This window comes from Geotrypetes seraphini, chromosome 2 (genome assembly GCF_902459505.1).
Source record: "Geotrypetes seraphini chromosome 2, aGeoSer1.1, whole genome shotgun sequence".
In the NCBI taxonomy this organism is placed as follows: Eukaryota; Metazoa; Chordata; class Amphibia; order Gymnophiona; family Dermophiidae; genus Geotrypetes; species Geotrypetes seraphini.
Window position 1 is genome coordinate 209,870,997 of NC_047085.1, and position 12,750 is coordinate 209,883,746.

Genomic DNA, 12,750 nt, shown 5'->3' on the forward strand with positions numbered 1-12,750 from the left:
TTTAAATTTCTAAGGGCTTTGAAGTAGTTACCGCAGTAGCAGCTTTGTAAAAGTGAGTGGGGAGGGGGAGGGGGGTTAGTAAGCTCCAACCATGTAAGTGCATGCTAATGCTAAGCACATGTTAAACTCTAAGACTCCCATTACCTTCCTATGGGCGTCTTAGTGTTTAGTACAAGCTAACATGGTTAGCTCATGCTAAACAGGTTAGGGCTTCTTGATGAATTCCTCCCTTCATCTTTAAAAGTTTTTCCATGCTGACTCATTTCTTGAAGTATTTTAACTATGAAATACATTGGCTTTGGTTTGCCATTCTCCTTGTCCTTTGTATTGACAGCCATTTTGATATTTTTCAATACAGTGCCAAAGGCTGCAAGAAATGCAGTGTTATACCTATTCATTAGCAATATACTGAAAATATAAATGACTGGGAAGAGTCAGTAGATTTAAACCTTTTTTTTCCTGGCTGCCTTTCAGCAGTTGAATAGCTAGAATGACTGGATAGGATTTTTTTCCAAAGTTAGACAGTACAGCCCAATACCACAACATAGGATCAGGTACCAACGCTGATGTCTATAATAGAAGAAACCATTGTATAAAATAGGTCAAGCTGGTTCAGGTCCCAATGTTCCTAGGCCAATGGATTAATGCTGCCTGTCCAAGTTAGATTGTAAGCCCTTCTGAGCAGGGACTATCTATAAATGTCAAAATATACAGTGCTACGTATGCCTTTCAGTGCTATATAAGTGATAAGTAGTAGTAGTAGTAGTAGTTGGTGACTCCCATAGTAAATCAAGGGCCAGTAAAAGCTCTCCTTCCCTCTCAATGAACCCATGCTGACTACACATTGGTTAGCACACACTAATTACTGTGTGTTAACCTGCAATGTACAATCCATCTTCAGTCTACGTACTGCCCAGTCATGGCCCTGTCCTGCACCAAGTAAAAATATTAGTGTGAGATTTTTACTATACTGAGAAGTATAGTTATCAGTGTTGTCTATTGTTAAAACATGGGTTGTTTTTTTTTTTTTAGTTCAGTATTTTTTTATCGATTTACGAGCTAGAAAGTTACATTACAAATAGAAGAAAAGTTCAACAACATGAACAATTATTGTTAGCTCATACTGGACCTCTTCTGTCAAGCTGAATAACACAGGCTGGCGCAGTAAATGCACTTTGCATTTGCTGTACGGCACCTGCTACCGTGGCTTGATAACAGAGGCCCATTATTATTATTTTTTTTTTTCTTTATTCATTTTCAAAATTACATTAAATGTATATATATATATTCAATCACATTAACAATAAATATATCATTTTACATTCTATCATTTGTACAGTACATAAATTTTTATCCCTCCCCCTTCCCACCCCTCCCTACCATATATTCCATAATCTTATAAAAAAACATATTAATGAGGCCCATTATTAATAACAAAGAAGGAAAGTTATCAACGTGGGTTACCATTAAGACAGGTTATTTTACTGTTGACCTGGGTTATTAGTAGAACATAAGAATATAAGAATAGCCTTACTGGGTCATATCAATGGTCCATCAAGCCCAGTAGCCCGTTCTTACGGTGGTCACTAGTACCTGGCCAAAAACCCAACATTCCATGCTACCGATCCAGGGCAAGCAGTGGCTTCCCCCGTGTCTTTCTCAGTAACAGGCTACGGACTTCCCCTCCAGGAACTTGTCCAAACCTTTCTTAAAACCAGCTACGCTATCCGCTCTTACCACGTCCTCTGGCAACGCGTTCCAGAGCTTTAACTAGTCTTTGAGTGAAAAAATTTTCCCTCCAATTGGTTTAAAAAGTATTTCCCAGTAACTAGGTCTCATTGCATAAAATGGGACCTGTGCTGAAATGGTATTTTAGTGGTAAAATAACATGTCTTAACAGTCGCCCACATTGATAACTATGCCCCTGAAGGGTGGAAGTAATCAATATGGGCTACTATTAAGATGTGTTCGCTTGTTTCCCTTGTTGACTCCTTAATAAAAATGATTAAAAAAAAAAAAAAGTGTTATTTTACTGTTAATTATTATGGGACCTGTGCTGAAATAGCATGAGTTAGTGGTAAAATAACATATATGACCAAGAACCCATGTTGATAACTATACCCCGAATTGCTTAATATGCTTTAGTAAAAGTAATTTGACATAAGCTTGTTAGCTAGTTATTATCAGCGATATGTACTATGCACCACTTCTTGTTCATGGAAATAGAATGAAGGTGCTGTATTTAATGTCTGGTAGTAATCTTTCTCTCTGCCACAACTTTGTACCACTTCCCACTCTACATAAAGCTAAAAGATGTCCATAATAGAGAATGACATGGTAGCAGTTACCCGCGGGAAGCCGGGGGTAACCCACTGAAACGGGGGGGGGGGGGGGGGGGACAAGGCCATCCACTGCCCCGTGGAGCGGTGAATGGCCTTGTCCCCGCAGTTAAGGGAGAGAAGGCACGCGGCCCCCTCCCTCCCTACGGCCAAATCTATCTCCCTCCCTCCTCCTTACCTTTGCGGTGCTTTGGTAAAGAAAATTACTGAAGCTGGCGAAGCCTGCCTGCCTGCAGTCGTGTGTGTGTGGGCAGAAGTTTCTCTTCTGATGCAACTTCTGGTAAGGGGGAGGGAGATAGATTTGGCTGTAGGTAGAAAAGGAGGGGGGCTGCGTGCAATTGGTGACCATGCACCTTCCCTCTCTTAAGTTTCTTAAGGTAAGGGGGAGGGAGATTCTCGAGCCGTTGAAGGGGGGTGAGGTGGCGAGAGGGAAAGGTGGATGCTGTGGGGACAGGGATGGGGCGGTGAAGGGGACGGCGGGGATGGGGACAGGGCGGTGAAGGGGACAGTGTGGATGGGGCAGTGAAGGGGACGGTGGTCCGGTGATGGGGACAGATTTTTTTCCCCGTGTCATTCTCTAGTCCATAAGCCATTATTGAGATGGCTTGGGGAAATCCACTGCTTATTCCTAGGATAAGCAGCATAAAATCTGTTTTACTACTTGGGATCTAGCTAGGTTCTTGGGACCTGGGTTGGCCACTGTTGGAAACAGGATACTGGGCTTGATGGACCTTTGTTCTGTCCCAGTATGGCAATTTTTATGTTCTTAAAGCTCAGCTACTCTTTGCTTGAGAGCTGCAAAAGGATAGCTCTGGATGTCCTGCCTCCCATTTTTTTTGCTACTCTGTTGCTGCCTTACAATCTTCTGGTGCCGTGTTGCAAGAGATGTTCTTATGGACACTGATTCAATGAAGTTGCATGCAAGCTTTTATTTCTTTATTTTAATAAAAACACTAATCAAGTTGATCGTTACATGCTTGCTGTCCTGTTTGTTGCTTCTAGAACGATCTGTCCAAAAAAGTCAGTCCTTTTCTCACAAAGAAAGGGTGATTAAGCTCAATAAAGAAAATGCTGGGAATGTAAATACTTTACTGACTTATAGCAACACCACCAAAGGTTATGCTCAAGTACCAAAGGAAGAAGAACCAGAACTTCATCTAGCAGCGGCTCTGGATGGCACCAAAGATGTTCTCCATAAACAGCAAAGCCATGAGGAAGCGAAAGTTCATCAAAAAATGGTTGTACAAGATGTAGAAAAGAGTCAACAAGCCCTTGGCTCGGATAAAAGCCATTTGAAAGAGGAGGTGATAGAAGAGGAAGAAGAATTAGAGGATGAAAGAGAAGACGAGACAGTTGAAGAAGAATCAGAATCTGTGTTAGAAACAGATAAGGAAGTGAAGGGTGATGTAGGCCCAGACGAATGCCAGGACCAAGGAATAGCAGCAGAAGACATATCAAAGAGCTCAGGTGGTGATCGACCAGGGAAAGAATTGAAACCGACAAAAACCGTTACTGAAGAGTTCAACAAGAATTCCACACAACTGCTTCAAAGGTAAGGTTTAAAATAGTAGAACTGCTAGTTAACTTACACTGGTTAGTTATTTCAAGTTATCATACCAAAAGTGTCAGTTAGCCAGAGTTATCAGCTCCCATTAATTTGGGTATTTTTACTTGTGTTACTCTATTAATTGACATTTCAAATAATAAACATATTGGCCAATATTCAAAGAGGAGGATAATTTTATAACAGGTCATCTATGTGTGAAGGCCACATAGATGCCTATTTTTATCCAATTTTATAACAATAAATACACATTTATATATCTGATGAAATAGTGGCTAGATTTCTAATTTTACATCTGCTGTGGAGCAGATGTGCATATTAGTATGCAATGTATACACCTTCATGCATATTTTATAATGAACGTGTAAATCATGACTCTGCTCATACTTCGCCCACTCCTCCCTTGAACATTCCTATTCTAAAATTGTGTACAAGTACATGTGTAATTGCATCATGCATTCTTTCATAAGTGAGGCAATTTTATAAGAGACCTTTCATGGGTATATACTGGAACATATATGCAGAAAATCCTTTATAAAATTGCCTCCTTACTGGCTACTGCTAAGGACTGAATTCTATAAATGGCACTGAAAAATTGATAAACACAATAAAAATGAAGCAAATTATATAAAATTATAATCTAATATCAATGTGGAACATATAGCACAAACCCAGAACCCTCCCACCCGTTGTAGAAAGTGCCTTAGTGCAATCGAGTATAAAAAGGGTATACACCAATAAAAGCCCTCAAACAAAACTTCTTCTTTCAGTATTGACCACCCACAAAAGTCATTCGATGAAAACTAGTAATTTCTTCTACTTTTTCTCATATAAATCGTTATCTTCACTTGAAGCCCAGCCTTGCTCAATGCTAAATGCTATTCTGTCAATGGCACTCAAACTGCGCCTAACTTTAGGCAAGACCATTTACACCAACTAAACCCTGGTGTAAATCCTTTTGCCTAAATTAGGCACAGAACCCCCTTATAACTGCCACATAAATTACAGGAAAGCCCCCTGATCCGCTCATAACCCATGGCCACACCCCCTTTTGGGGGCCATACATAAAATTTATGCACGGATCAGGGTGTGTAAATATGCGGGAACCAACAAACCAAAACTGCAGATACGTACAACGATGTAGGCAAATTTTATTGTGACAAGCAAACTGTATATTAAAACCTTTTTACCAAACGGGGGACCCAACACGGTCCGTGTTTCGGACAACCTTCATCAGGGGTCCATGGTAGATAAAGGAAAAAACATATGTCACAACAAATATTGAAAAAGATAATATAAAACAAGCAGATGATGTGTCACACCGAGAGTTGCTCTGTGTAAATATGCGTGCATAACTTTTCACAATAATTGTTAGAGCCCAATCATCAGAACTCATTACCTTGTTATTCAATTTTATTTTATTTATTTAGATTTATTAACTACCTTTTCGTGAAGTTATTCACCCAAAGCGGTTTACAATACATTGAATAGAAATCAGGTACTCTTAATTATTTTCCCTATCTGGCTCACAATCTAATGTGGTACCTGTGGCAATGGTGACTTTCCCGGAATCAAAATGAACATATTGGGATTCAACTCACAACCTCAGGGTGTTGAGGCAGCAGCTCTAACTAGTAAACCACTTCCCTGCCCAAATTTGCACATTTATAGTTATTATTTATAGTTTATAATGCCATTTATAGAATTTGGGGGTAAATGTGTAAGTCCCCTATCTCTGAATTTTCAGGGGGATTATATGGAAATGCCACCAGAGATTCCCTTCTATACATTCTAGCACTATCTGAAAAGTGCTGGACAGAGCAAGGATTTCCCTCTTCACTATACGTATGACTCCAGTAAAAGGAGGAAGGATTGAGACATCCAGGCTTTATTTTCTTTAAAAAAATTTTATTTAGTAATTTTAATACAATCTCATTGAAATGCACAGTTAGCATTAAATATAATTCATAAACTTAGTAAACTAACAAGAATACTACATCTTATTAATATTACAATAAAAATAATCCCATCCCCTATCCCCTATCTCAACCCCCCCCCCCCCAGGAGACCTGGTTCCAAAACCCCACCGGGTTTTATTTTCATTGCTTTCAATGAAAGTAAAACCCAGATGTCTCAATCTGTCCTCCTTTTACTGGAGTACAAAAGGAAGTGGGAACGGACAATGAACACTCCACTGAAGATCACTGATGTAAAACCAACTTGTTTATTTCATAAAAGGACACAAGCAGAAGCTGTGGACCCGACACAGCACTGTGTTTCGGCGTCTGAGGAACGCCTGCATCAGGGGTCACTGTAGCGTATTAGTTCACAGATGGCAGGTCTGGGATAAAACAAAGGTCGGTCCAACTAACATGCCAGAGTAACCAAAATCACTGAAAAGCTGGAGCCATAAGGTAACCCTATAAATATAGCTGTGATATTCAGCCCCTATGACCTTATTTTAGAAACCTATCCTCATGCAAATAGCAGCATTTGGAGGGAAGTTATCAAGGTGCAGTTTTACTGCATCTTGATTAACCATGGGAGTCAAGAAACCTGCAGTAAATAAACACTTCTCTGTTTGCGAGCCACCTTGCAAGCAGTGTCATTCCATCAGCCCGGGAGCATCGAGGATTAAAATGGCTTTGGGACCACGTAGAACTCCACTCATGACTCCCTCTGGAGCGACGCACTACTTCACCTCCCAAGGTTTCTCCTTCCGTCATTGAGGGCCAAAGGGCCCTGTACCTGTGGTCCAAGGACAGGAGTGATTCCCAGACCCTACAGGCATGGTCTCCAAAATAGCCCTAGTGGTAGTCCGATTTTAAACAGCTGCTATTTACACAAGGATATCCACACTACATAGAAGTCTCCAGGAAGCACAGTATGGGCAAGGCTTGGGTGGAACTAAAATTTGCACATATGTTCTCCATTTTATAAAGGGAATACATGCGTATGGGGAGGGGACATCTGCTCAATGGAATGTATACTTTTCTAAATCTAAAGTTTCTATCTCCTTAATCCCACTAGTAGGTTACATCCACCTTCAAAATATAAACCACGTTAAAAATGCAACCTCATTACTTACTCATAATTGGTGGCACTTACACAAATAGGTCTATAAAATGGGGTAACTACATATGAAAGTGATGCCACTCACTTACACATGGAAGTTGTGAAATTGCCACTCCAACGTGTAAGTGCTGATACCTCCATAGAGAAGCTGCTGTGTCCATACCATTCATTTTACGACATGTATCTTTGTAAAATGGCTGCTCCTACTCTATCTGCAGGAAACCACATCTGTGCTCCTGTAGGTATATTAGGGAAAAAAAATTTCTGCATTAGCAGATCCTATGTGTCTTCCTAAGATCCTAACAGAAATGCTGAAGAGACAACCTAGATTGTGAGTGTTATTTATGTCTGCTTGGGAACAGGCTTAATTGTTAGCGTATAAAGTGTACGTGTGTACATAGAAATCACAACTCTGCTCACGATCTGCCATTCTCTTCCCCTGAAGATGCCTGCTATACACCTACAGGCTGTGTTTACTTTTCAACGTGACCTAATTTTTTTAAAAAAAGGCTTTTTATACATGTAACAGAGTTTTACCCACTTAAAATATTTGTAAAATTATCCTTTAAGAAATTCAGTTAATGAAATTTATATTACGAAAAAAGCCTTAAGTCTTCTGTTTCCAAAACGTAAATTTCTGTAAAATTATGCCAAAAATAATTCTTGCCAGCCTAAAAGTCTTTTTTATAGTACGAGAGAGAAATTTCCCATCTCTTAGGGACAATAGAACATCTTCTTGATTGGGGGAGGGGTGAAACTGATTTGTAGCCCCCCCCCCCCCCCCAAGCACTCTAGTTGCTGATGCTTTATTGGGAAAATACTAGTAGGGCCCCAGTGGCACATCACTTTTCTCTGCCTATGCCATCTACACCAAGATAGTTAATAAACCCCAACAAACAAACAAATATACAACAAATCAATCTATGGACCTATGGGAAAAGGATTGGGACTTGTATAACATCTTTTTGTAGCTATACAACCACCCTCAAAGCGGTTTGCATATAGGTACTTCAAGCATTTTCCCTATCTGACCTGGTGGGCTCACAATCTATCTAATGTACTTGGGGAAGTGGAGGATTAAGTGACTTGCCCAGGGTCACAGGGTGCAATGCACGGTTTGAACCCACAATCTTAGAGTGCTGAATTTGTAGCTCTAATCACTACGCCACACTAAGGGCTCCTTTTATCGAGCCGCGCTAGTGGGGGTTAGCGCGTCGGACATTTCATCACGCGCTAACCCCCGCGGCCGGCTAAAAAACTAACACCTGCTCAATGTAGGTGTTAGCGGCTAGCGCGGCAGGCGGTTTAACACACGGTATTCTGCGCGTTAAACCCCTACCGCAGCTTGATAAGAGGACCCGTAAGTACTCATGCCTTTTAAGAACTGCAGGCCTGGATGCAACATGAAATCATTGACGTGGCATCCTGCTGCATTTCTTAAAGATCTAATTCCCCTTCTGTCTGCTTTAACTAAATACACTCTTGTTTCTCAGGTACGATGATGGTAAGGAAAATGTCCCTATGTCACAGAGGCCAAATAATGAAATGTCAGTTGAATTTCTACAAGGCGTGGGGCAAAACGGCTGTGAATGTGCCATCAGCAGTAAACGTAGAGTGACTGAGGAAGATCTGGTTAAAGATGACAGCAAGAAAAGCAAGGTAGAAAAAGAGGCGGCCAAAAACATAGTAAACAGCAAGACTGAAGATGCACCTCTCATCTCTAAAGATTCACCAGAAGTACCTGATTCTCTTAAAGATAATCAACCTGAACCCTCCAAAGTTGATAAAAAGCCACAGATCTTAATTGGTAAGAAAATAATCTATGTCCATTCCAAGAATGCACACATATGTGATAGATCTATGAGCAAAACTCTCCAAATACTACTAATTTATATTATATATATCATCACAGTCTGGGCAGAATGGCCTTTGGTAGCACTCTCTTATTGGTTCCCCTAATATCCACTAAACAAATAAATATGATCCTAACTAAAATATGTGTGAACAGAGAATGGAAGCACAATATTTGCCAAGCTATGAGTTAATTTGTGACCCATCTTTTACCGTATTTCATTATGACAAAGTGATTCTTAAAACTCATCCAAAATTTCTTCCCAAAGTAGTTACAGAATTTCACCTGAATCAATCCATTGTACTTCCAGTATTCTTCCCAAAGCCTCACTGTCATCCTGGAGAAACAGCTCTTCACACGTTGGACTGTAAGTGTGCCTTGGCTTACTACATTCAAAGAATTAAGCCACACAGGTCTTCATCTCAACTGTTTGTCTCCTTTGACTCTAACAGATTGGGTCTCCCTTAACCAAAAGAACTATTTCCTACCCAGTGGCTTAGCGAGGCTGGGAGGCACCCCCCTTACCCTCTTCTCTACCCCCCCGCTACGTGCGCTCCCCTCCCCTTCCCCATACCTGTTTAGCTCCCCAATGCGAGCAGCATCTCTAACTTTCTGCCAGCATCAGCTTTCCCTCTGACATCACTTCCTAGTCATGGGACCCTGAAGTAATGTCAGAGGGGAGAATTAGGCTGGTGCGAGCAGCAGGTTGGAGTTGCTGCTCGCTGGCGAAGAGCTAGAGGTATGGTGGCGGAGAACTGAAGGTGTGGCGGGGGAGGAATGGGAAGGTGCAGGAGGACAGAGAGGAAGAGAGGTGCTTGCACTCCCACCAAGAAGGTGTCTTGGGCGGTCCACCCCCGCCCTTCCTTACTGCGCCACTGCCTTTACCTAAATATATAAGCCATCTACAAACCTACTGGCTATAGAAGAGGTACATTCAGGAATAGTAGATATGTTGCTGTTCCTGGAAGACTCACAATTGCACAAGAGTTAAAGTGGGATTTGAACTAGAGTCCTTTGGTTCACAATCCACTGCACTAACCGCTAGGCTGCCCCCTCTGCTCTGCATGGATGTTCTGTGTGGCCATTTTCTAAGAATGCTGCATACAGATGTCCATAAGAACATAAGAATTGCCGCTGCTGGGTCAGACCAGTGGTCCATCATGCCCAGCAGTCCACTCATGCGGTGGCCCTCTGGTCAAAGACCAGCACCCTAGCCGAGACTAGCCCTACCAGCGCATGTTCTTGTTCAGCAGGAACTTGTCTACCTTTGTCTTGAATACCTGGAGGGTGTTTTCCCCTATAACAGCCTCTGGAAGAGCGTTCCAGCTTTCAACCATTCTCTGGGTGAAGAAGAACTTCCTTACCTTTGTACGGAATCTGTCCCTTTTCAACTTTAGAGAGTGCCCTCTCATTCTCCCTACCTTGGAGAGGGTGAACAACCTGTCCTTACCTACTAAGTCTATTTATTCCCTTCAGTACCTTGAATGTTTCGATCATGTCTCCTCTTAATCTCCTCTGTTTGAGGGAGAAGAGGCCCAGTTTCTCTAATCTTTCGCTGTAAGGCAGCTCCTCCAACCCCTTAACCATCTTAGTCGCTCTTCTCTGGACCCTTTCGAGTAGTACCGTGTCCTTCTTCATGTAAGGCGACCATATCCCTTGTTTTTCCCCATTTATAATTTGGACATTCCAGTCTGTATGATGGATGTTTCCATCATATAGCCGTTCTTCTCACGTATTTTCAAACAGGAAATCTTGTCGTATTTCCAGTTCAAAAATACATGCGAGATGGAAGTCTGTTTGGGACGTTCTGACTCGGACGTCCTTTTGAAAACACTCCTCTATGTGATGTAACCTTTTCACACACACAGACACTCACCCTATGTTAGACTTCTCTCAGATCCACTTCCTAAGTATGTACTGCCATATGTACAAAAACAACTTCATATATACACCCACAGACCCACATACTTACAGAGCTCTAAGATAAGAGTTTTGTCACTTTTCATTACCTGTGTCTGAATGCATATTCATTTTGCTTTCTTGACTTTGCAAAGAGAAAGAAAACTATTTAATTTATGCTTAGAAACCAGCTATTCCTTGTTTTCTTTCTGCAGCTTGAATTTAAACCAGAACAGTTTGTGGTAACTGAGCAAATTGGGACACTGCTTTAGTTGTTATGCTTTCCAACATATATAATGTTATAAACAATTATGTGAAAGGGCTCTGTTTCTATCTATCCACACTGTAGTGTCTGGAACGTGGATTCTGGGATATGGGACAGCCATACTATAAGGACCAAAGGGATTTCTCACTCAGTATCTCAAAGAAAACACACATTGAGTGTTGTTCCAAACCAGAAAGATAAACTTTAAAGAAGCAAAAAATGGATAAAGCATTCCAAAAATGTCTACAGCATAGAAAAAATATCTCGCAACTTACCCTTACTAGCCATTCAGTTGTATATGTAACCGAATGTTAGACCTCAGCGGCTATACTCAGATTACTACAATGTTTGTTGCTGAGCTATTACAAGCCAGCCTCGTCATCAGTCTCAGTTTCTTTGTATTTTATCTTCTAATCAATAAAAATGTATATCTTTCACAAAACTTATTCTTATCATCAGTCATTCTTCTATTCTTTATTCCGCAAACAACTGAAAACTTGGCTTTTCACCAAATTGTAACTCTATCCTCCCCCCCTCTTTCTCCTCCCTTCTACACATAAGTTCATGTAAACCTTTTTCTTCTTCTCTACCTATTATTTAAGTTCTTGTAAACCGTGTCGAGCCCCATACTCATGGAGATGATGCGGTATATAAACTTAAGGTTTAGATTAGATTAGATTGGATTAGATTTATACACTGTGCAAACAGTACTCATCTTAAATGTCGGCCTCGGGAACTCTGACATGAATTCATATTTCATTGCATGCTGTATCAAGGTTTGTCCCTTAAGAAGTCAACATTAAAAAGTATTCTCATCTAAAATACCTTCCCATTTTAATATAACTCTGATGTAACAAAAACTTTCTAATCTTATTTATTTATTTTAAAAATTTCTATACCATTTTATATCAAAACGGTTTACCAAATGGTTACATACATAAAATGTTAAAACAAATCAGGACAAGTAGAAACAGACAGCATTAATTCTAACAACAATCAATACTCATTTACAGAAGTTAGATAGCTCTAAATCTAATAGATGCTGGCACTGTCATCTTAAAGCTGGGACATTAGATCATTTGTTATTCTATTGTCCATTGATACTTACTTTTTGGAAATCAATATGGGGGGGGTCAAATAAATAGTTTGTTAGATAATCCGGTGGCATTATCCTATGACACCGTATTGTTTGGCATGTCAATGAGGGCTAAAAGCCAAATATCCTCTAATAATAATAAGCTTCTACTCATTATGACAGGGGTTGCCATACAACAGATTACGAATAATTGGAAAAATTGGGATAGGCTGAATTATAGCTTTTGGTGGAACTCTTTGTGCCATCTTTCTTTTTCTTCCCCCTTATTCAGAATCACCCAATCTCTCTCCTCCCCATTCATCATTACATCTTATCTCCCTTTCTATTCTTCCCCATCCAGCATTCTGCTCTCTCTCTTCCAAACAATTCAGCATAGCACCATTGCCCAGTCTCTTTCTCTCTTCCCCATCTAGAATCTCTCCCTCTTCTTCTCCATCTAGCATCAAACGATTTCTCTTCCTGCACTACACCTAGCATTGTTTTATCTCCTTCCTTTTCATTCCCCCCAATTTATCTCTCCTCCCCCATCCAGCATCGTTCTCTCTCTCTCTCTCTCTTCTTCCCCATTCTGCATCACCCTAATGTCTATCTTCCTGTTCCCCATCCAGCATTGTTCTGTCTCCCTTTCATCCCCCCAGTCTATCTCCCTCATCATCTGCT

The 12,750-nt window shown here is 40.7% G+C and overlaps 1 protein-coding gene across 5 annotated transcripts in view; it reads left to right on the forward strand.

Moving 5' to 3' along the window:
• MYLK4 (myosin light chain kinase family member 4) overlaps positions 1–12,750 on the forward strand; it is a 175,864-nt gene that overhangs the window by 102,993 nt on the left and 60,121 nt on the right. For all 5 annotated transcript variants that reach the window (XR_004538448.1, XM_033934850.1, XM_033934852.1 and 2 more), the window contains 2 exons: positions 3,342–3,891; positions 8,472–8,785. Coding sequence is in view for 4 of the 5 variants with exons in the window: in XM_033934850.1 (XP_033790741.1) it covers positions 3,342–3,891; positions 8,472–8,785 (864 nt within the window). In the remaining variant the exon portion in view is untranslated. The remainder of the gene's footprint in view (positions 1–3,341; positions 3,892–8,471; positions 8,786–12,750) is intronic.